Source organism: Dermochelys coriacea, chromosome 2, assembly GCF_009764565.3.
Source record: "Dermochelys coriacea isolate rDerCor1 chromosome 2, rDerCor1.pri.v4, whole genome shotgun sequence".
NCBI lineage: Eukaryota > Metazoa > Chordata > Testudines > Dermochelyidae > Dermochelys > Dermochelys coriacea.
Genome location: NC_050069.1, coordinates 259,484,878 through 259,510,199, shown reverse-complemented (window position 1 = coordinate 259,510,199; position 25,322 = coordinate 259,484,878). Strand labels below are relative to the sequence as shown.

The following is a 25,322-nucleotide window of genomic DNA, read 5'->3' as shown; positions in this document are numbered from 1 at the left end:
GGGCTCGCTCTGAAGTCTGAGCCCCTCTGCCTGGGGCTGAATTAGTGGAATCTTGAGGAAGTTACAGAGGTCTCTTAAAATCACAGAATCGGTGAGCTCCATGACTGACTCGTAGCCTTATCTATCCATCCATCCGGAATTCAGACAGTTTTTACCATGAAAAGAATAAAACAAATCTTGCTTAAACCACATAAAATACTTTAACTCCTGTTATAGTAGACATCAAATCTTTCTACCCCTTGCTTAAATTTAAGTATTAAAACCTTTATTTTAAAAAAAGGAAAACCAGCTCCTGTTGTAGTGGTACAGTTGGCTTGATAGGATGCAATGGATTTTAAGACTTCACCATTCAGAAAATAAGGACCTATTTCTACATTATATTCAGACATACCTGTTTCTAGTAAACGAGTTAACTGAACACATGGACTCGCGGGGGAGGGGGAGAAGTTCCCTTCATTGCAGCTCTGCTGTGTTGTAACTGTACTAGCTGTCCCTTGCTACACAGCATTATGGGTTAAGGGACCTGGAGACTTCACTGCTATGCAGACATACTCCAGACTAATATGGTAATTGTTTTGTCAGATATTTGCTGTGCAGAAGACATATCCTTTCTCTTCAAATACTTGTTTCATGTACTCCCGATTTTTAAATAGGGGTTTTAGATTTATGTTGCTGTTGCATATTGTTCAAATTCTTGCAAAAAATTGCAACCACTTACCCTGATTATCGCTAAGGAATTAAAGGTAGGTTTTCACCAGCTAGCATCAATGGAGCAAACATGTTTTCTAGAAAACAATTATATTTTATTCAAAACTGAAACATTGAATGGGTTTGACAAATAGTCTGAAAAGAGACCTGCCTTATACCTTGTCTATGCACAGAAGTTGCACCAGTTTCATTTAAATCAGTTTTTAAACTTGTTCAGTTAAACGTGCAAAGCCTTTTGTGGCCTCTAATTTCAGTTTAAGTATCAAATTTTGGTTTAATTTAAGCACATTTCTTATTGATTGACGCTAATCTGAAATAAGCTTGTCTTAAATTGAAATAAGAGTCTAGCAAGGGGTTTGGACGAGTTTAACTAAAATAAGTTAAACTGGTGCAACTTTCCTTTGCAGACAAGGCCTTGAACCACCGAGTTGATTTGAAATGCGGTCAGTGTTCATGTTAACAATGCCCCTGGTCTGCAAAGTAAGAGACAAATATTCACTGATTTAGCAGATGTTGTTTTCAACAATACTTTCTTGTATGATAATGGAATTTTAAAAGCATTTTACAGTAGGTTTTGTGGCCTGCACTCAGTTCTACGATGACTATATATCCACAAGTTCAGATTCTGGATTATAAAGGTCACTTAAGTTGTAATTATGTTTTCATATTTGTGACTTGGGAATATTAACCTCCATTTACATTTGATTGTATAATTCTGTATGAATTGATGGACCACTGCATTTTTAGAATAGTGGAAACCTTTAAATTATGCTGCAAGCTGGTTCCTCTTCTAAAATTGGTGAAACATGTATCTAGGCGACAGAGTAAGATGGTAGCAAGAATCATTTGTTTTCCCCCTTCAGAATAGTGGAATAGAAGAAATCATCCACTTGGTGAGAGAGAGAGAGAGAGAGAGAGAGAGAGAGAGAATTATCCTTTGGGCTTTTTTACATTCATAATTAGCCATATTTCTTTCTAACTCTCTCTTTCCCACAAGTCTAAGATACCTGCAGGGAAATTTGAACTGGGCAGTTGAATCTAAAGTCTCATATGACCAGTGTCTATAGAATGAACATGCTTGGCAGAAATGCTGCGTCCCTTTTCTTCCCTTTGGCGCTGCATCATGCTGGCGTGACTGACCTGAAAACTTGCTCTGACGTTACTTTCAATTTGACGCCTGTATCTCACATCTCCTAACATGTTAAAGTTGTGCGTCACCAGAATGCATCAGGCTGCTTTATGTGTGGGGTTCCCTAGACCTGACTTCTAAGAATTTTTGGCCTTCCTAGATGTTTCCAATGGATTTAATTCTTTCAGGTTTTAATGCTGACACTACAGAATGATCCACCTTCTTTAGAGACTGGCGTGCAAGATAAAGAAATGCTGAAGAAGTATGGGAAATCATTTAGGAAGATGATTTCCTCATGCCTACAGAAAGACCCTGAAAAAAGGTAAAACTACCACCACCATTTAAAAATAAAAGTTGTCCTAGTTAGCTCTGCAATCTTTGAGCCAAGATGATTGCAGAGGACCTGCTGTCTGACAATAAGTTCTCCTGCCCATCGTCATTTTTAAAAAATAGGGATAAATGTTCAATACTGTGTACGACTGGTAAGAAACACAACTTCCATTCTGATTAACCGGTTCTGACTAGCTCAGTGTTGTACTCCCAGAGACTTAATTGCAATTTTTGTCTCGCTTCTGGTTCAAGCTGCACTGTGTTTTTTGCCCATCAGAAATTATAGGTTGTGAACTATGTATTTACCTGTGGAGGCTTTTCAAATATACATTGTTTTTAAATTTGCAAATATAAGAAGGCTCTTAGTGCAATCTTGACTCATTTGGTTATAAGGACTATTAATTACGGGCAGCTATATAAAACATTGGCAAACTTCCCATAACACGTTCTCTCATCCATGAAAATCCTTTTAAAATATCCCGATACAGCAGTTTAAAATCATCCTCTCACTACAAGTAGGTGATCATCTGTTCAGTGTTAAGGGTGTGATGGGGGGGGGGGAAGCAAATGGCGTTGCAATTTCCAATTTATTACTATTTCTTTCTTTCTTCTACAGTACGGGCATGAAGCCCCAGTCAGGGTCCCATTGTGCTAGAAAATGTGCAGATGAGTAAAACAAAGGCAGTAACAATCTAGAAAAGCTCCCAAACTAGTTTCAGCCAAATGGTGCCAGCAGATAACCAAAGGTATATCAGTGCACCTCCTAAATGTGTAATGCCTATATATGTCACTTTCTAAAGATAACTAACCTAATGCACATTAGTATTTAGTAACCATCTGCCTGAAAGCAGAGGTGTGAACTGAAGTGCATCACATCTGGAAAAGAGCCATTGCTTTTGCTGTCCTTATTGGATATGTCTATACAGCAACTAGACACCCACGGCTGGCCCGTGCCAGCTGACTCGGGGTCTCGGGTTGTGGGTAAACAGTCAGGTGGCAAAGTTTCATGTTGTAGGCAGGTTGCGATGAATGAGGCAAGCAGCTTGGAAGAATAAGTTACATTTCAAAAAGAGAAGGAGTACTTGTGGCACCTTACAGACTAACAAATTTATTAGAGCATAAGCTTTCATGAGCTACAGCTCACTTCATCGGATGCATACAGTGGAAAATATAGTGGGGAGATTTTATATACACAGAGAACATGAAACAGTGGGTATTACCATACAGACTGTTTGATGTTCTCTGTGTATATAAAATCTCCCCACTATATTGTCCACTATATGCATCCGATGAAGTGAGTTGTAGCACACGAAAGCTTATGCTCTAATAAATTTGTTAGTCTCTAAGGTGCCACAAGTACTCCTTTTCTTTTTGCGGATACAGACTAACACAGCTGCTACTCTGAAACCTTACATTTCAAAGTAACAATTACAACTATTTTTCTTCCTCTTCTGTTAATAGACCAACCGCAGCAGAGCTATTAAGACACAAATTTTTCACAAAAGCAAAGGTATGATAAAACTTGTATGGAAGGGAAATATTATGTATCATGAAATATGTGGGGCGGTATAAGGCTTTACTGGTGTGAGTTTGGAATGGCTGTTTTGTTTACAATCAGTGCTACTCTGAGTTAGGCTGCTTGTTGCAAATTAATGAAATAAAACCTTTGTATGCTATCAAATCATGTATTCTGTTACAGAAACGTGTTTCATAGAGACTATTTAAAAATCTTGAGATTTTAACATCTTCCATTGGGTTTATTTTTCCCCCCTCCACCTCTAAAGCCAACTAAAAGTATGTCTACACTTGCAGTGATGTGGAGAGTTAGCTACTGCATGCCCAGCTAGCACGGATATAAAGTAGCTGTGTAGACAGTGAGGCATTGCTTAGGCAAGTAAAGTAGAAAAGCTCCGGCAGAGGGAGGCAGTGGTGAAAGGCTCCAGCAGCTCAGCTGGAGACTTTTCCCACTGCCTCCCCACTGCCAGATCCTTTCACTGCCATGCGTAGCTATACTCCACAGTGAGTGTAGATGCAGCCTGCCTTTCGCTATCTCACATAGCTCCGTGTACCTTACACGCTGGCACAAGTGTAGATGAGGTCTCAGAGGGAGTAAATCTAACTAAGATCTTAGGAACTTCTGAAAACAATCTGGGAGACTTTCTGTGTACAGTAGAACCCTCAGAGTTACGAACACCAACTGAACGATCAACCACACATCTCATTTGGAACTGGAAGTACACAATCAGATAGCAGAGACCAAAAAAAAAAGCAAACACAGTACAGTACTGTGTTAAACATAAACTACTAAAAACATAAAGGGAAAGTTTTTAAAAAAAAATTGACATGGGGAAACTTTCTGTGCTTATTTCATTTAAATTAAGATGGTTAAAAGCAGCATTTTTCTTCTTCATAGTAAAGTTTCAAAGCTGTATTAAGTCAATGTTCAGTTGTAAACTTTTGAAAGAACAACGATAGCGTTTTGTTCAGAGTTACGAACATTTTAGAGTTACGAACAACCTCCATACCTGAGGTGTTTGTAAATCTGAGGTTCTACTGTATTATGCCATAAATAAGGTCAAGTGTTTCAGGGCTCTCCAAAACTAGTAGCAAGTGCTGTATGCTTTTGAAAGCTGGGCGCCTCCCATACCAAATGGTATAAAACTCCCATTTCTAGACCCAAAGGATGGGTTGCAAGATACCAGACCTTAAATCTGTCACTGGATCAGGGCAGAGTATTTCTTTCTCTCTTGTTCTAGGCCTTAAGGTACCCTTTTGGGGGGCAGTGATTTTGCAGCGATTCAGTTGAATTTTAAGGAAAATCAAAGTTTCTCGTATACCACTTCTTGCTTGCTAATCCTATGTCATTTTTCAGTGGGAAATCTATCACAGATGAAAAGTTGTATAGGATTAGCATGCATATTAGAGAAATTCTAACTGCAGTCTCAGGGAATGAATGGTGGATTGCTTCTTGTTACATCTCGCAGATGTTCTTAGAAAGAACAATGTTGGCTCCCAAACAGCATATGTCTTCCTGGTTTTATTAAAATTAGATTGTAAGTGGTTTTTATGGCCAAAAAATGCTTGAGCCATAAAATAACTTTCAACAGGAGAAGAGTGAATTAGACCCTTAAAATCTTTTTTCTTTTCCAGAATAAAGAATTTCTGCAAGAAAAGATGTTGCAGAGAGCACCAACAATCACTGAAAGAGCTAAAAAGGTATCAAGATGCAAATGGACAGTGACCACCTTTGTTTAACATGGATGTCACAGATGTGCTAGTTTTTATGCTTAAAACTGTGCTCAAAATTTTTTGGACTAATTCTTAGTTAGCATTGTGATATTCTAATGTCCTCTAGATATAAACTCACTGATCTCTTATCAGTTCCTGTTAGACTCCAGGATGACCACTTAGATGATGTTTGGACACATTTTTCCTAAAAAAGACGGTTAGAATGATCTGCTTCATATAGCATTGGTTTGTCTCTCTGCTGAACAGGTCCGGAGGGTCCCGGGTTCCAGTGGGCGTCTTCATAAGACTGAAGATGGTGGCTGGGAGTGGAGTGATGATGAACTAGATGAAGAAAGTGAGGAAGGCAGAGCAGCAATTTCACAGCTCAGGGTGAGCCTCTGGATTCTGCAACAATTGTATTATTTGTATTGCAGTCGTGCCTAGATGCTCCAGCAGTCTTCAGGATCCCATTGTGTGAAATGTTACACGTACACAGTAAGACAGTCCTGTTAGGGGCTTATTCCTTCACCTGCTTACTTCCTTGGTCCTTCTTGCATGAACAGAGAGCAACAATACCCAAAGTCCAAAGGTGCAAACAATTCAATGTTTATTGGGGTGAACTTCCAGCAAGCATGATTCCAGTTTCCTTCCTTAGTGTCCCCCTTCCCAGCTCTGGCACCACAGAGCCTTACCTGTGTCCCTGTTCCCATTCCCCCCCCTTAGCAAAACATGATTCCAGTTTCCCCACCCCCATTTCCTGTTTCCATTCCCCCCCGCCATACTTCCTGATTGACTGCAGGCTATATAGTAAAACTTGAGTTCTGCTTAGCTATACCTTAACCAATCATTTTACTGAAATTTAACTAACCAATCCGAACATATTGTAACATGATTATTTATTTAACCAATTATATCCCGCCACCTTAATTAGTTTACACCCAGCAAAATTAATTATACAGCAGACAGAAACAATCTCAGGACTGGACCGAGATTATACAGATACACAATAGGGAGATGGGGACTACAATGATAGAACAACACAGAAATGGGGATTTCACATCCCAGCTATTGATCAGTGAGTTCTTGTCAGACAGGATGCTATCAAACTAAGTTTCCTTTTACATTTTCCAGGCACTTCGCTTTCTCTGGAGGTGATAGGCACTATCAGGACAGGATTGTATTCCTAAGAGCCCAATAGCACCTTATTTCAATGAGACTAGTTTGGAATGTAAAGATGTGACCGTTCGCTTCCCAGCTTATGGCTGCCTCTGCTGCGTAGCCAAAGATCGTAGCCTAAGAATAGGGCTTCAGACTGTCATAGTGAGTAAAGGCCTTATACAGTCAGACAGTGATTTTGATTCTCTTTTTTTATACCTCTAGCTAGCTAAGTGATAAGACAGGTTTGATTCTCTTTTTTTATACCTCTAGAACTAGCTAAGTGATAAGACAGGTTTCAGAGTAGCAGCCGTGTTAGTCTGTATTCGCAAAAAGAAAAGGAGTACTTGTGGCACCTTAGAGACTAACAAATTTATTAGAGCATAAGCTTTCGTGAGCTACAGCTCACTTCATCAGATGCATTCCGATGAAGTGAGCAGTAGCTCACGAAAGCTTATGCTCTAATAAATTTGTTAGTCTCTAAGGTGCCACAAGTACTCCTTTTCTAAGTGATAACAATACACCTAAATTCTTAGAGTTTGGCCTTTACAGACAGGCCTGAACCTCTATATCCTAACAAGTCCTTGTCCCGGAGAGTTTACAGTCTAACCAGACATGAGAGAGACAGGATGGGAGAAGTAGTATTATCCCTATTTTACAGACGCAGTCCTGAGGCACAGGGCTTGTGACTTTTCCAAAGTTGCACACAAGTCTGTAGTAGAGCTAGGGATATAAATCCAGATCCCCTGGGTCCCAGTCCAGTGGATTAATAGAGAATCAGGATAGTCTTGTGGGTAATTTAAAACTCCAGTAGTATAAACTACCTGAGATTGTTTTCGTAACATTGTCTTAAGTACTGTAATGAACTGATTAATATTGATATCACTGCCTCCTACATGATAGAATCAGCACTGCTCAACTGCATCAGAGGTCTTACACAGCCAACCTTCTCCCTTAGCTCAAGTAATTGGGACTTGTGATTGGACAGGTGGAACAGTTCTATCCCAGCAGTTGCCATGGACTTGCATGGCCCCAGTGTGCAATCAAGTGGCATCCGTGAAGTCCTAAGTAGCTATGGATTTTACAGTATTGTATTTTATGTTTATAAAAACAGGTGTAAATCTTGAAGTGTTAAATCCTTTGTAGATCTTAAATCTTCAATGATATGTATGCTCATCATTCCAAACACTACCATTTCAAAGATGTTTACTGAATGTAATTTTCCCCTTTCATAGCAACACGTGGATTTTAACGGTTGTCATTTAACAAAGGAGAGCCAAAGAATGAGCTTTTGGAGACTTCTTCAAATACTCTTGTCCTAAAGTTATTTTCTCTCGGGGTGTTGTTTGAACATTTGCCCCTTTAAACCTTTCATCTTTCTCATTTCTATCTTCTGGTTCATTACATCCCTTCTATTTATGATCTATGTAGAAATTTCCTTAAGTCTCTGCAAAATTGTATCTTTTTCGCAACCTTGGAATTTTTTAAAAATGGTGTCAATATTTACCTTTACAGACTTTTCTAATGTGCTTGGTGGTTACAGTAACTCTGTTTTTATGTTAGCTTTCCAGTTACAAATTTGACTAGCTTCCTCTTTGTGGTCAGACTATTACTACTCATCCACAGATGATCTTACCTTATCAGATAGATAATTCTGAAAATCTTGATATAGGACTCTCTCAGCTATAAATTACTCTCTCCCTATATTTTAAATTATAAGGCTAATTTTAAAGGAGGCTGATATTTCAAACCTTGTTTCAGAGAAAATTAAAATTTTGTTCAGATATCTTGTCTCTGAAATCACGATACCCTGATTCAGCACTGGCCCCTATTGTGTTTTAAACATGGCTTATTTGTTTTTTCCTATTGAGTGAGAGAGAATTGAGCCCTTCATTTATAATCTCCATTCCAAATGTTTGGACTAACTAAAGATTCTTTGAAAACTGAACACATTATTCCTTGTATTGTGATCCATTCAGATCTCACAAGTGAATCAGGGTCAGGCTGGGTCAATATTTTGGTGGCAGATCTCCAAGGATACCTAATAATAAGAAAATTAACAGTACAACATAAGAGCAAAATGCTCATCTTGCCACTAGCCTAACCAATGCCAGAAGGTAGCAACAGTGTCTGGAGATACCATTTTCAAAAATCCGAGGCTGACTTTGCCCAATTTGTAACATACTACCAGAGCCTCTCCACCAAAGAAAGTACAAAGGTCTTATTTGCAGACCAGTCCGTTGCAGAGAATACTGTGTAGGAGGAACTCCTCCACTGTGATCAAATGCTGACGGCTTCAAGAGAAGAGAGTAATCCAGGTGGAAAGGTAAAATCTGAAATCCATCCCACCATTAAGCCTCACTTGACATGTTCCCAAGTAATGATGTAGAAAAACTGTTTGGCATTATTCCCACAGACGCTTTTCCTCTGTAGCACACAGCTTTACTATAGCACTTCATTTGTTCTAAAATGCTCATTTCTAAGAGTCTGAATACCTCAAGAAATGAGTCAGTGTAGCTTAGAAGCATTGTTTGTCTGAGAGCTCAAAAGTACACTAGACACTGCATGGAGACCTGGTCCCTTCCCCAAAGCTTACAATCTAAACTGACACAGGGCAGGTGAGGGCAATAAGAATACAAACAAGACAGAGAAGGGAAGAGGCAGGACAAGGATTAAAGAAATAGGATTATATGTTAAGGATATCATCATGTTATACACAACTCTGAGTTTGTTTTTAAAGTGTATTAGCTCACTTAAAGAATGCAAAAGTAATTACTGAAGTGTTGTGATTAACTAGTGAGCATGAACATGCAGTGTGCCATTGTACATTGATACATTCATTTTATAGTGGAAGGTAAATCATTTTAAGAACATGTGTGTTGTGATTTATCTTTAATTTGAATTTCCAAACTCCAGAGGGATCAAGCCGCTCAATTAGCATCTCTGTCAGAAAGTAAAAGTTGAGCCAGTTTGCTGAATGGGATAGTAGTTGGAATTTTCATTAGTTTTTGTTTTTAATAATGAATAGAAATGCCATTAGTTTGTCTGCTGTTGAAGTGTGAGCATAAGTTATGCTGGTGAGTAAGAAAACAGATGTGTAGAAAACATCTATAAATATTAAATGAGCTTAGTTTTCTTTAAAGACGGAACTAGAAAAATATCCAAGATTAATTTCATTTATGTAGAAGCTTTCATCCAACAGGGTCCCAAACTGTATATCTGTTGCTTACTTTGCTAAAGCAAGCTATCACTTTATTTAAAAAATGTTAACATTAAAATGCAGTCATATCCAGAATGAAATGTGACTATGTAAAAGAAGCAATTCTGTTGAACAACTTTAGTTCAGGGAGTAAAGATACCTTATCGAGTTAAAATTGCATGAGGAATAAAGGAAGCCGAATTTAAATCACCCAAAGTGGAAATTTGGCCAAGGATAAGGGGGTTAACATCTACTTTTCCAAAAACATGGTGGCGCCTCTGACAACCAAAAAGGGATTAAGATCTCAGTTTTGGGTCTCATCTAGATGGCAGTGTGATAGTTCACGGAGTGCCCAGGACTGAGTCACCTTGTTACCCTCTGCTTCCAGTAATACCACTTGTAGTATTACTTTATTATCCCAACCTCAGCCCCATTTTTTAGACTATTGTTTCTCAACCTGAGGGTCATGACCTCCAGGGGGATTGTGGGACAAGTTTAGGGCAGCTTACGGGCTCCGTCTGTCAGCCTCTGGTGGCGGGCTGAGGATTCGTCTGTCAGCTCCCGGGGGCTTCAGCCCCTTAGAGTTAGAGCCCCGCGTGGATATAAAGCAGATATTTGCGGAGTTTCAGAGCTTTAGTGACGACCAAGACTCCTATCTGGGAGCGTGCAAGCTGATTGCGCACTAGCATGACCAGGGACAGCTGCTGGGGAGCCTGGTTTGTGGGGTTGGGGGTGGAACAGCCACGCTGGAGGAGCTGCCCAGGCTGGGTGCTGGCTCCTGCAAGCGACTGCCCAACATACTGCTTTTTTCACCGCTGCAGTCCATGGCCCTGCTGGTCTCTCTCGTTGTTGCTAGAGCCCTACAACTCCGTGGATATCTGCTTTATAACTGTAGATATCTGTATCCACGGATATAAATTTTGTATCTGTGCAGGGCTCTACCTACCTTTTGAAATCTGAATAAGTCCAAAGTGGGTCGCCAGCACAAAAAGATTGAGAAACACTGTTTTAGGCTATAAATTCTTTGGGGCAGGGACTGTCCCATGTTTGTATAGCACCTAACACAGAGTGCCCCAAATCTAGTTACTTTGAATAATAATTCCCTTTTATTCTGTCTCTTCCACTTCTTTTCTGACACCTAGAGTCTAAGGGACTGTCTTTTGTTAGTTTTTTCTAAAACGCCTAGCACAATGGGGCCTTTGAGGGTCCTAGGCATAACCATAACAGAAATTTATAACTAGGCCAAACCACCTAGGAAAAGGTAGTATTGTTTCCCAAATATAAAATAAAAGACTCTTTGTTCATTGTTTCAACTGTAGATAGGAAAAATACCGTATCGTTCTTAAGAATTGTTTTTCATTGTTGTGTATATTGCTTATGACTTCAACTTTCTAATGTATCAATGCTTATGACACCTTTAATATTCCAATTGCTTTGCAGACTGTTATGTTAGTTGGAGATTGGTCCTGCTTTGAGCAGTGGGTTGGACTAGATGACCTCCTGAGGTCCCTTCCAACTCTGATATTCTATGTTGTCCTTTTTAAGAGTTGGAGTGGCTTTAAAACAGATTTTATTGTCTCGGCTTGTTAATGAACTCCAAATCTGATCAATGTAGTCCTCATTAATATTATATTTCTTTGCCAGTAAACAACTCCGGCATTTCTTATTATATGCTACTGTGTATAAATTGAAACTGTAAGTAATAAGCCAAGCTATGACAATGCATTTTTGGGGGATAGAGCATGGCTAGGCTGCTGAGAAATTATCTGGTTTGATTGCTATTGTGCATTTTAATATGTAGATAACAGTAAAACCAGACCCATGTATGTGCATTTAGTGAATATTAACATGATTGAGGTAGTCTGTGGCTAGTCAGAAGATTCAGTTTTGTTAAACAGCTTATAGTAACAACTGATCTTTTTTTCGTTTTTAGTCTCCCAGAGTGAAAGAATCTTTACAGAATTCTGAGGTAAGCTGGGCCTTTTGGAAGTTGCTCTTTGAATTTGACAACTCCCAATCATTGCCAATATCGCAAGGAACGTGTTCTTATTGGCCTCTAAAAATAATATCCCAGGACTTGGAAGCTAGTTCCTTCTCTAGAAGGTGAATCGTTGACTACCTAGAGAGAGACTCTTAGCACTAACCTTAACAAACCTTTATAGCAGGGGTTCTCAAACTTATTGCACTGCAACCCCCTTCTGACAACAAAAATTACTACATGACCCCGGGAGGGGGGACCAAAGACTAAGCCTGCCTGAACCTCATGACCACGGGCGGGGCCAAACCTCAAACACTACTGCCCTGAGTGTGAGGGGCCCAGGCCCAAGGGCTTCAGCCCCAGTCAGGGGGCCTGTAACCTGAGCCCCACCACCCAGGACTGAAGCCCTCAGGCCTTGATCCCGGGCAGTTGGGCTTGGGCTTGGGTTCTGGCGACCCCATTAAAATGGGGTTGTGACCCACTTTGGGGTCCTGACCCGCACTTTGAGAACCGCTGCTTTATAGGGAATGTTGTTTTCAATTTAGCTTATCATGACAGAGGCTCATCTGTGTAGTGAATTAGTTGATAAAATTAGTTGCTCTAAAAATAATATCCCAGGACTATCCCTTGTGAGGATCTTCTCTGATGATTTCCCTGTCAGATAAAATCCTGAAGATTGTTACAGCTCTTCAGCTTTGAGGTTGAATCCACTATTTCAAAGTCTGTCAAGTTCTTCACATCCCATCCCCCCCCCCCCCAAACAACTCAGTCAAAGGGTTTGTCTACTCTAAAAGAAAAGGAGTACTTGTGGCACCTTAGAGACTAACAAATTTATTTGAGCATAAGCTTTCGTGAGCTACAGCTTTGTCTACTCTGTAATTCAAAACCTGCAGTTGGCCCATGCCAGTTGATGTGGGCTTGGGCTAAGAGGCTGTTTAACTGCCATGTAGACATTTGGGCTCGGCCGGGAGCCTGGGCTCTAGGACCCTACAAGGGGGGCCCGAAAGTCTATACTGCAGTTAAACAGCCCCTTAGCCCGAGCCCTGTAAGCCTAAGCCATCTGGCACAGGCCAGCCATGTGTTTTCAGTTGCAGTGTAGACATACCCAAAGTGCCCATTTTACAGGATCTGGTCTGACTCATTCTCAGCCTACAGCTAATCCTCTGAGCTAGGCCTTCAACAGTCTTTTCTAGTTGGTAGTGGAGCAAGAATTTAATGAGTTAAAATCTTGCTTCAGAACTCTTTGCAATCTGCAAATCTTACACAAGAATGTTATTAGTGCATCTTAGATATTAGCATATGGTTGCTTGCTGATTTGGTGTGTAGATATTACTTATTTCCTTCCTGACACACATGGGGTGTTAAACTGGCATGTCTTGTAGAATTCTGACCAGGCTTAGCCTATTCTTTTCTAACTTCAGCTTGCAACTGAGAAATTGATCAATTATAGAGAGATTCCCTGGAGCCATCTCAGAATTGAGGTCAGAAGATTTATAATTGCAATAACTCGCATTCTCCATCCTTCTCCCCTGGAGAACTGATTAAGTTCTTTCTTTTCCATATTTTCGGTCAGCCAGGGACTAGAGCATTAAATCTATACATCCAGTCCCAACATACTGCTCTTACATGCTTTGAAGAGCTTGCAATCTGTTTGCGTTACCTCAGAATTGAATACGGGAATGCGGGTCATTAAGAATGACATCTTAATACCTGGAATCATATTTCTTTGGAAGCAGATACTTATCTACAAAGATTTAATTCTTTCCTGTGTTTCAGAGTAGCAGCCGTGTTAGTCTGTATTCGCAAAAAGAAAAGGAGTACTTGTGGCACCTTAGAGACTAACAAATTTATTAGGAGCATAAGCTTTCGTGAGCTACAGCTCACTTCATCGGATGCAATTTATTAAGCTTATGCTCTAATAAATTTGTTAGTCTCTAAGGTGCCACAAGTACTCCTTTTCTTTCCTGTGTTGTCCCTTTCCCCTCTGAAAGGAATCACAAGCCAGTTTTAATAAAGCAATGTGGGAGGTTGACACGATGACTTGGCATATGAGACATGTCAATAATGCTCATGTTCCAAGAAAACGGAGACTACAGCATGTGATTGTATCTTCCAGGGAAGAGTTCGGTTTGTAATACTTTGTAGCATTCAGTCCTTCTGCCATACAAGTTTCTTGTCCATAGTAATAGGGAGGATGAGCATTTCAGGAGATAATGAGGGAGAGGAAGGATCATCTTCCAGAACAAGGAGAAGTTGAAGCTTCTTGACACCCACATTGATCTGACTTAGTGGTTTGAGGGGACGGAAATGTAGCTGGCAGTAAACTTGTCAGTTGTGCTTTGGCAAGTGGGGTCACCATGCACTTCATTCCCAGCCACCCGCTTTCAATGACATTCTTTTTCTCATTAAAATGTCTTGTTTTTGTAGCTGTTCCCACCAGCTGAACCCACCGGTCATTTACTCCATGTTCCAGCACAGACTCCTGCTCAACTACCTCAGCCAGCAGGACAAGCACCTGCGCAGCCTTCTCAAATTGCTGTCCCTCCACCCACTCAGGCTCCTGCAGCAGCTCCAGCAGCAGGACAGGTAAGGCTAGAAACCCTTTATACACATCTTCAGTTTTGTAGGACACCCTCCTTAAAGTATGAGTCACACTAGAATTTACTTAAGCCAGGAAAGCTGCTTATGATGAGTTGTATTAGCGTGGTGAATTGTCCAATTGAGTAAGAGGAGTAGGCAGGCCCTGATGGCTTTGGGGTGCTTAGCTTTGCACAGTCCTGCAGGGATCTGCTGCTCCTGGGTTTTCTTTTCTCTGAACTAGTAGTGGCTTTTAGTGCTGTGCGGGGAGTGCATTCTTGAGTCTCGGGAAGGGTGAAGTAAAGAGGGGAATGCCTTGGTTGGATCAGCAGCTTCTTGTTTAAGGTGATTAAGGAGTAACATTGACAGGGCTGTCAAGCAGGTTCTGGCCAGACCTCTTAGCAGCTTCAGAGCCTCAAGGGTATGTCTATAAGGAGGAGTAGGAGGAAACTGGGAGATGGAAGGAGGAGGTCCTCCAGGCTCTGAAAGGGATGCAGGACATGTGCATTGAAAAAGCCTTCGTATTAACAAAAGGCTAATAGAGAAATCCGCTTTCCCTGTGGTTTTGAGTTTGAGGCTGTTTTTTGACAGGCTCCCATTTGGTGCAGAAGAGAATTGATATGTGTGAGGAAACCTAAAACCTTGCTAAGTAGCACAGAACTTAATTCTGTTCTGGTATTGTTTTTAGTGGAAAGCCCAGCTAGGAAAGCCTACCCAGAAGTGAACGCTGAAGGGCGGGGGTGGGGGCGGAATTTGCCAAAATAAACCATTCCAGAGATATTTGGAATATGTCTTGCAGTCGGCTGGTTTAGAGTGCTGCTAAATTTGCCAGACTACTGAATGATGGTACTTCTAAATAAAAGAAACTAATGTTCATATTTGCAGTTGGGGAGGAGCATTTAATATTAGAAAGGACAAAACTAACATGGTCTTGTTAACAGCCACATAGGGAAAAGTTTTGGCAATGCTACTAGTCTTCATTTTTTCATAGGAACTTTTTTTAGAGGAACTATATATAATCTCATTGCACTTAATTCCTATTTCCATTTTAAAGATAACCATTACTGACAACATACTAGTCTTAGAGAAATGGTACAGTTTGGAGTAGACATTCACTTAGCTGCATTAAATCATAGCTCAGAATCTTTGATGCTTTTTTAAATGGGGCCAGCATTTAGACCCTGATTTTTCAGAAAAGGTAGTGAAATTGATATCGGATGGAGTAAAATACCTCATTTCTCAGTCAAGCTGTTAATTTCGAAGTTGCTGAAAAGAGATTAGTGATTCAGATGAAAAAAGGTCTTGGGTAGAGTTTCCATGCTTTGTCAGCCTCATACAGACCAAGATTTAGACAATGAAAGAGCAATCAATTCCACCCCCCATGACAGATTTTGATGAAACAATATATCCCTTTCCTAAAATCTATCACCAGCAGTATAAAGATCTGGAAATGTACTACTGAAGAGCATGAAACAAATATCTGACTACAAGCAGAAATAATCAGCCATAATTCAGAAGTGAGAATGGGTAGATAAACCACTTTTAGAACTTTTTTTTAAAATCCATTGAGTTAGGGATCTATGAAACAACCATACATTCAGGAATGTACATCTATGTAAAGGTAAATAAAGTCCCTACTAATCTATAAATCCCCCGATTTATGGTTTTATGGATTGTGGCTAAAATGTTCTAAATCGCCTAAGTCCCATTGAAAGTCAATGGGGCTTAAGGCTCCTAAAAAAACTTAGATGTTTTTGAAAATTTTTTCCTGTATCTTCAAAAAGCTGTATAGGATATCTTGAGGCATGGGATAGAAAATCTATCATTTATCAAATATCTTCTCTATAAAATATCTTAGATTCCAAACAAATCAAATTTGCCTGAAAAATTATTTGATAAATGCGCTGAAAACCTCCTCTGAAGCCTCTGGCCAGTTTCCAGTGTCTCTAAAAGGCAAATACCAATTCCACCATTTATTTTCTCTGGAGACAATTCCAGACAGGATTGTCTTTCTAAATATTACTATGTAGTATAGTTCAACTGTACATGAATATTCCTCTAGTTTGGGTTTTCATTGTGCTCTCAAAATTCCAATGATAGTTGTATGGTATTCCATATTTAATTGTTGTAATCTGTGTTTTGTGTTTTTAAGACTGAGGGAAGAAGGGTTAGTGATAGTTGGTTTTAAAATAATCCAATCCCATTTTAGGCACCCCCTGCCGCAGCACCAGTTCAGGAGGATATAAAAGTCCCCATCAGTCTTGTGCTAAGGTTAAGGTAAGTGTGCTACGGTGCAGCTGTTGGAAAGGAAGGCAGTGTGAACTAGTGGGTGGGGCCTGGGCTGTTAAACTAGGGAGCTCTGGAATTGTAATCCTGGATTTGTCACTGAAACATTGTTTCCTTGAGTAAATTATATAACCAGTTTTCCCCATCTGTAAGATAGGTAGGTAAAGTTATCCCTACCTCGGAGGGTTGCTGTGAGGATGACTGTAGAGTGTTCTAGAAGTGTCGTTAATTTCATAGATCGTCATGTCTTCTCCCTCGTTGCATTGAAGGGATGGTGACCGTGCATGTACTCCAGTTTAGGTTCCATCCTATGCCCCTAACTGGGACCCAAACCCAGCAATGTTTGGCCATGGGACTGGAGGGTATGAGGAAATCCAGGGGGCCCAAATTCTTTTATTCATACTCCTCCTTGCACCTTTGCAAATTCTGTATCCTGAAAGGTATCAATCTTCATGTAAAGCTTGCCAAACTCTATGTACTAGGTAAGACTGAATTATCCATTTTCCCCAGGGGTGTTCAGGGATATTAAGTTGTTAAAAACAACAAAAAGCACTTATGATACCTGATCTCTTGTGGGTTTGCTCAGCTGTAATGGGATTCTGTGTGGGCATGCTGGGAGCGTCTCATGAAGTAGCAGCCAGTCGTCTGCACAAGTGACCTGACGTTGTACTGAAAGGCCTTCTGTTGTGCTTTCTTAAGCATGACTGTATTTAGCTAACTTCATGGGGGGGTGGACTTCCTAAAGTTCATTGTATAAGGAGATCAGTTTATTTAGAACCGTTTACCACTGTGTATAGTGCTATTCTGTAGTTAGGTACGAGAAAGAGAAACCAGTTATAAATGTAATCTAAATTGGCAACTTCAGTAGTACCATTAAAGAATATTCAACTCTCAGGGGTCTCCACAGATCTGCCACAGACTTCCTAGGGAAGTTAGTTAATCTCTGTGCCTCAGGTCCCCATTTGCAAAATGGGGATACTTTTCCTACCCCACAAGGATGCTTCAAGGATAAATCCATTCATGTTTGCATGGTGCTCAGATACTGGAGTGTGTGTGTGTGTGTGTGTGTGTGTGTGTGTGTGGTAGGGAGGCGCTCATAAGTTCCTGGATAGATGGCCCTCATGTATCCTGAGTATCAACAAGCACTGGCTCTATCAAACCAATGGGGAAGCAAATTCCTAAGTAGATGGCCCTGCACTGAGAGCTTTCCTCCCAGATGCAAATCCAGGAACTGTCTATGCATCCCTGTTGGATAGCGTAGCTGGTATTTAAAAATTAAGATCCAGTTATCTTTTTAAAACTGATTTTTGAATGACTCCCCTTCAGCCAGAACACTAGAATCCCCAAACAATCTGAAATAAACTCTGTACATCTGCTTTTTCGTTTTAATAAATTAAACCTATGTAATCTTACCACAGGAATTCAAAGAAAGAACTCAATGATATTCGGTTTGAATTTACCCCAGGGAGAGGTGAGTAGTTGTGGAAATTAAATGTATTGAATGTGGGGGGGTGGCTATCTTTGTGGTGGGTTTCTTTCTTTTTTTTTCTTGGCAAAAATTGAAATGAATGTGTGGAGATCCAAGCAGAGGTTCAGACTGAGGCACGTGCTCAACTGGAGTGTACTTTTTCCACTCGTTAAATGTTTGAGATATCCAGAGCAAACTGCCTGGATCATACCTTCTTGGAAGTTTGGTGCTGAGGCAATGGGGCATGCTTTTAAAGTATGTCGTATATCCCTCTGAACACCAGCAATGGAGGGACTAAGATGCAGCCCTCAGGCCATGTCCATCTTAACATTCTACAGTGTGATCTACAGCCTCCAGACTACAAGTCACAACATGTAATGCTCCAAGTGACAGGCTGCTTGGCTCAAGATGGAACAACATATGCTGGGATCTGCATTTTATATGGTTCTTGGCTCCATACTCAATATGATGGCATCAAGGTCTCTTGATCAAGATTGGATGCTTTATTTTTTAAAGATATGCTCTAGTTCAAAAGGAATTATTTTGGGGAAGTTCTCTGGCCTGTGTTATACAGGAGGTTAGACTAGATGATCACAATGGTCCCTTTTGGCCTTGAAATTTATGAATCCATGAATGCAGGATTGGCAGGCTGCTGGACCAGCTCCTTCAATCTGAAAGTTCTGGGTGTCCCTACAAGACCTTTGGATAACTGAGTGTACAACTGGTACAGTGTAGCTAATTTTAAATAGTGTCCACCTCTTAGATTTTTGTGGGGGTGGAGGCAGATGTGGATATTTACAGAAGTGTCTAGTGGCCTTTAAATTTGTCTGGCCACCTGTCAGTATGGGCTCAGGGTAGAAAAGAAGCAAAACTGTAATTGACAAATATATTATAATTGCATTCTAATGTGACCATTTAGTCATTTTTTCTAGCTCAGCCAACTCAGCAAACTTTTATTGTATCCTAAATTATAATCCATGCAATTTGTGCAGGTTTTAGTTGTTTGTTTTTAAGAACTACTCTTGCCAAATTTCTGATTCCCAAATCGTTTGGGTTAATGAGAAACTTGATTGTCCAGTGTTGTACCTATGACTTTGTTGTTTGAGTGACCATAGTGTAAGTTGTCCCAGACTAGTTGTAATGTAAACTAACAGTACTTACCTTTGTCCCCTACAGATACTGCTGATGGTGTGTCTCAAGAACTCATCTCAGCTGGGCTTGTTGATGGCAGAGATTTAGTAATAGGTAATTACAAGTGATGCTATAGTATTTCTCTGTATGAATATGTATGCTTTACAATAAACACCTTTAGTTATATAGCATGTGGAGAATTGCCAGATCTTTAGGTACTGAGGAGTTCTTGGAAAGCTCACTTAGGCCCTGATTCTGTATATCATACTTGGGCAAAACTGTCATTAATTCCACTGGGAGTTTTGCCTGAGTGTGAGGGTTTGAGCCTCAGAGTTCACAGAGAACGTGATCTATTTATAAGAATTGTGAAGAAAAGGTTCTGTTGACTGTAATTGTAATACAAACTAAAATAAACAGCATCTAGGCAGTGCAGTGGATATACTTGCCTTTCACCGCCTTTCACTTATGGAGTCCCTTGGCTGGTGTCCCATTTTGAAACAGGAGTAGATCAAAGTGCGCTACAGAACACTTAATATGTTGTAGCAGGGTCCACGCAGACAGCGTGCAGCAGGCTAGTGTAGGGTACCTCTGCAGCCCAGCTTTCTGTGAACTAAGTGTTTGTATAGCCAAGCCTTAGATCCCCACCTCCCACAATCATTCCCTAAAAGAATACATCCTCTTAAACGGTCTAAAACTAACAACAATCTACATTGCATGAGCACTTCTTGTCAGCTATAGCATGTCGAATTGCATTCCATAGATACTGGTTTTGAAAAGGGTCTCGCCCCAGCCTCTCTCTTAGAAGGTAGAAATGCTGCCAGCTAGCAGCGAACCTGATTTACCAATGCAGTCAGGCATTTAAGACTACACCTGCATAAACAGAGGTTGCTTTTCAGAATCAAGCTATAATATTTGCAACAGTTTAAAGGTGTAGATTAAACATAACTTATTTTGCCTAGTTATGAGCCTGAAGGTTTCATACATTAAATTTGTATTTGTAAAGTGTTCCAAGCTTGTATTCTGAGTAGTGTTTAAAAAACTAAGTGCCTAATGGATTTAGAATTAACTGTATTGAGAGTGTCCTAATATAACCTGTGTGTGTGATTTCAGTTGCAGCTAATTTGCAGAAAATTGTGGAAGAACCCCAGGCAAACAGATCCGTCACTTTCAAACTGGTATTTATTTCTGTTCCCTTGTTAAGCAAGTTGCCATTTTTGTAAATAAAACACTGTATATTTAGTGACAAGCTTCCTGAACCCCTTCCTTACTTTCCTGAACTTTTCAATAAGGGTATTGAAATATTGTGGTGGTGTTATCTGGACTTGAAAACCCCACATACCCAACAAGAGTAGAAGTATTTTGGCCAGGTAAGGGGACTCAGAGGTGCCGTGGGCTCCTTTCTGGAGGAGGAAAGGGAGGCTCCAGATGACAGGAGGGGTTTTTTGAGAGGGGAGGGAGCAGAAGACATACCAAATGAAGACAAGTTAGGAGGTTGAGGGTGTCCTTGAGCTTAAGAAGCATGGTGGCAGTGGCAAAGGAGCCCTGCAAAGAAGTAGCAAAACCCAGAATTTTTTATCAGTAGGGGGTTGAAAGTGTCCCATTATAAATGTAGACCTATCTTGGGACAGGGAGTACCTGTATTGTTCACCCTGGATAGTAGGCTTAGCCATAAAGTGAATGAATAGTTGTTGATGAAACTTTTTGAGCGCAGCTCTTCATAGCTGAAAAATGCTCATAGGTAAACTTCAGACATTGCCATCTGCTGAGCATAATGCAGAATTGTCCTGTACCGGCTCCTTCCCTGAACTAGACTTACGCAGGTCAAGCTATAAATAATGCATAATGTAGTGCTATTGAATTTTTTTCCCATTATGTTCCCAGGCATCTGGTGTGGAAGGCTCAGATATTCCTGATGATGGCAAACTTATAGGATTTGCACAGCTCAGCATCAGCTAAACTGCAATCCCAGGAGAGGTTTCCTTACTGAAAACCTATATGTGCATATTCCTCATGCTTCTGTTGGCCTGAAAAACAAACAAACAAAAACCACTACTGCCAAAGAATTGAACTACAGCCCTCTTTTTAGGAGCTTTAATGTTTTTTCCTAAATAGGATCACAAACCTATTCAACTTCTTGAAATTACTGATTCTGTTTACTGCTTTTGTAAACAACTCTCATAAGTTTTTTTTTATATCGCCTTCATCTCACATGTGCAGATCCAACAATTCATTGCCTGCATGGTCATTTTATTATTGCCTTACTTTAAAAAAAAAAAAAAAATTACTACTGAGTACGAAACAGGGGTTCCACTACTCTAATCATCCAGCCTAGATGTTTGCTTACATGGAGTTTCATTTCTTTCACTTGCTGTTTTTGCACAAGTTTAAAAGGCCTTTTTTGTTGTTTCTTTTGCTCTTGAATCTGCTTTTAACCTTGCATCTGAAATAGCAATGGAAATGCTGATTGGTCAGCTGACGTGCTGAGGAATCTGGCTTATCTTTGGCTGTGCTTTTAAAACTCAATGGATTTGAATGCTGGCACCTCAGACAGCGAGCCAAGTCTTAACAGTAGGACAGCCAGAAATGTTCTCTTTCATCACATTTCTGAGATTCCTTTAAACTGAGATCTTGGGTGCCAACCATTTATTCACCTGCCCCTTTAGTAAACTGCTAATAGCCTTCCCCCTTTTCCCCCCTTTATTCCACATTAGTGCGAAGTGTGGCACTGGGGCAGAACCTCTTAATTTACCCTGATCAGGTTATTGTTTAAAGTAGATCTTTGATTCTACATCCTCAGATGTAGTCCATTCTTAAAGTAGAACTGGGAGACTTTCCAGAAACTGACCTTTTCAGGTAGATTAGTAATAGTCATTTTTACAAAGGAGAGGAAATCCATGTTGCTTGATGCTTAGAAAGCCTGCACATTGAATTATTCTTTAAAACAAATCCCTCTGGCCTGCTGAGAGAGTCATTCCTTATGTGCTTTGCAAACAGGTACATGTGGAACCATCCCTGTTCTGTTTTACAGCAATAAAAGGATTGCCAGTAGATGTATACTGGGCAAGTAAGCTCTGGACCTTGTGTCCATCCTGCACTAACTGCTTGGGTTTTCAGATGTCTTCTCGACCCAAGTGTCAAAGTTTGATCCAGGAGGTCACTGAACTCATGTAACTCACATTTAGGTTTCGTTAGTATGTGGTGTTTAATTTGAATTTCTACATAAATAATATAAATTATACTTTTAGTTTAAAAAAGACACTTGTAATGCAATATGTGAATAATAAATGGTGTTGATTTTTTTCCTACTGTTTCACAGTTCGCCTTTGTATCTCCTATTGGCTTTGAAGTGTTTTATAAAATTAAATTGTAAGCCTGTAATTTAACACAGAAATATGGAAATACATTCTGTTTCCATCAGTTGCATACCATTCAGAAAGGAGTGTTAAAATGGGACAATTGGGTTCAATTAGGACTTTTTTATTTCTAAGTCTTGTAATGAACAATATATATTTATATATTTTTCTCTATGAGCAGCTATGGAAGCTTCCTAAATTTTGCATGATTTTATACTGCACTTGTTTCTTTAACCTGTAGTTTAATATCTTCCTACTGGGACTGCCAGTTGTGCACAATCCCATCACTAAATGAGTGCAAAGGGAGGGAATGGGAGAAGAGGATGAGAGAGAGAGTTTGAGCAGTGTTAAAGTGCCGAATACGAGAGTGAATAAAGGAATATAAAGCACATGACAATTTTTAATACAGCGGTGGTTAGTTCTCATTTAAAACATGTATGAAAAGTTTTGGCACCTTTTCGTGTTGTGGGATGCAAAATACACTCATGGCTTATCCTCTAAAGTTCTTATTGGCTTTGGAAAAGCTGGTTGTGATCTGCACATTCATGAAGGCCAGTGGGTGATACTACTTTAATTTTTAAAGTTTAGACAGAATATGGAGACCAAATAGTTTTGGTACAGTATTAATTCTCTTCTGCCTGCATGCCATGCATACCTCACTGTTCATTTGTGCACTGGTGCTGAGAAATGTCAGACTCAAACTGCTCAAATGAAACAATGTAGTATCTATTTATTAAATAATCCCTGGTCCTCCCTAATTCAGAACGAGCAAAAACAGTGTGTTTGCACAGACATTGAGGCTTCTATGTTTTTTTTAAATTAAAAAAAGCAGCTAGAATGTATTTGAGATTAGATCTCTAGACATTTTTGGTAGTCATTCAAAATTTTGCTTGGGATACTACAGTGCTAGATAATTTTGTTTCTAAGTGCCAATGTTGTTCATAAAAAATATTTTTTTTAATATGTCATTAATGGATTTGGTTTTTTGGTAAATTCTGGTCTGCACCTAGGACCAGGTGGTATTTTTTAATTTAGTTGATACTCTAAGGATAATGCTACATTAATGAAACCGGATCCTCTCCACAACTTTGTTGTGTTGTAGATTATAATGACAGATGTAAAATATTCCGCCTTTTTTCTTTTGACTTTGTATTTTATTGCATGTATCTCTAATTTTTAATCAATAAAGAATAAATTGTCCATGGCCATGCATTAGGTGCCTTTTTGTTTTAAGAGTTGGGTCTGATATTGGAAAGCTGGTATACGGGGCTGACACAGATACCAGAATTCATGTACATAACTGAACTTTAAAAGCTCCATACCTGACTCTCAAAGTGAAAAAGTATTAATGTATCTCTACACTGCAATAAAAAACCTGCAGCACTGAGTCTGAGCCCTTGTCAGCTGACTTGGGTTGCAGGGCTAAAAATTGCAGTGTAGACGTTTGGTCTCGGGCTGGAGCTCGGGTACTGAGACCTTCTCCGTTCTGGGGGCTCAGAGCCCAGGCTCCTGCCTGAGCCTGAATGTCTACACTGCAATTTTAAAGCCTAGACCAAGCCCTGTGAGCCTGAGTCAGTGGACCGGGGTCAGCCACAGCTATGCCGCAGGTAGACATACCCTAGTGGGGATGGGTTGTGAAGAATTGGGAGGATGCATTGGTATTTCACCTCTGCAGAGCTGGGATCCAGCATAGTGTAGTGGGTTACACCAAAATGTCTGAACTCGTGCTTAATAAAAAACTGGTCTATGTTATAAAAGTGCTGTGTGACGGGGCAAAATCAGTTTCCTGTCCTGAAATAGCCAAGAGTGTTGCAAATTTAAAGTCCATTATCCAAGCACTGTTAGAAGCTTGCATAGCATTTTAAAGAGCTAAACTTTTTTCTTCTTCTGTCTTAAAATGTTATCTGGAACTCTTCACAGTAGAGGATCTGATTCAGGAATTTGTGAGAACTTTGCCTCAAATTTTAGGAGAAGTCAAGAGTGCACTGAAATCTTTTTACAGAAACCAGACAGAAGTGAGATGCTACATGTCTTTCTATCTTGCAGTATCATGTCTCCAGCTAACTCTAATCGTGCAGCTCATCCTCTTAAACCCTAATAGTGTGGGTGTTTCCAAGCCCCTCTTTGTTAGCAGTTGCTTCTGTTTGACAGTTATAACAGGAAGGTGCCCCATGTTAAAGATCTTGTTGGAATGTGAGGATGCAAGGAGGCCACCAGTCGTGGCAAGCTACCAATAGAATTCCAAGGCAAGTACTTGAAACTCTTACTGTAACCTGGTGCTGAACTGCAGATGTCCTCTGTAACTAGTGACCAGTCAGTGTGTCAAGTGAATGACTGGATAGTTCTATAAGTGATCAGTCTTTAACAGCATCCCATCCCAGCGGTCTGTTGGTAGATAAATTGTATTCAATCAGCATCTTGCATCATATAGCTACTGGGCTGAAAAGGCAAAATTGTTGCCCTATTTTATTATTGCTCCCTATTATGAAACAGAGAGAGCAGTTGGCTTCCTATGATTGAAAAATTAGGTTTCTAACATTCAGCCCCATAGTCCCAAGAAGAAACCAGTCCCTCTGAAATTTCATATCTTCCTGGAAAAAACTGTAAGCAGGGAAGACAAGGAAGTTCGAAAATGAACAGAATTGTTAGTTAAGTTAAAAAAGTAAAACTTAACGAAGATTCTGGTCATTGCTTTTTTGCAACCTTTCCAAACTGCCTGGCTTTGTTTGGCTCCTTGTGTTGAAGTGCCGTGGCCTGTACGCTGCAAATGTATTGTGTTG

General features: G+C 40.0%; 1 protein-coding gene across 5 annotated transcripts in view; it reads left to right on the top strand.

Annotated features, from left to right (window-relative positions):
- LOC119850986 (serine/threonine-protein kinase OSR1) overlaps nucleotides 1-23,746 on the top strand; it is a 134,575-nt gene extending 110,829 nt beyond the window's left edge. For all 5 annotated transcript variants that reach the window (XM_038390026.1, XM_038390025.2, XM_043509719.1 and 2 more), the window contains 11 exons: nucleotides 2,026-2,159; nucleotides 3,629-3,677; nucleotides 5,318-5,383; nucleotides 5,663-5,785; nucleotides 11,683-11,718; nucleotides 14,155-14,313; nucleotides 16,514-16,581; nucleotides 18,009-18,061; nucleotides 19,235-19,303; nucleotides 20,300-20,364; nucleotides 21,071-23,746. In XM_038390026.1, the coding sequence (XP_038245954.1) occupies nucleotides 2,026-2,159; nucleotides 3,629-3,677; nucleotides 5,318-5,383; nucleotides 5,663-5,785; nucleotides 11,683-11,718; nucleotides 14,155-14,313; nucleotides 16,514-16,581; nucleotides 18,009-18,061; nucleotides 19,235-19,303; nucleotides 20,300-20,364; nucleotides 21,071-21,145 (897 nt within the window). In that variant the 3' untranslated portion in view covers nucleotides 21,146-23,746. The remainder of the gene's footprint in view (nucleotides 1-2,025; nucleotides 2,160-3,628; nucleotides 3,678-5,317; nucleotides 5,384-5,662; nucleotides 5,786-11,682; nucleotides 11,719-14,154; nucleotides 14,314-16,513; nucleotides 16,582-18,008; nucleotides 18,062-19,234; nucleotides 19,304-20,299; nucleotides 20,365-21,070) is intronic.
- The last annotated feature ends 1,576 nt before the right edge of the window (nucleotides 23,747-25,322 follow it).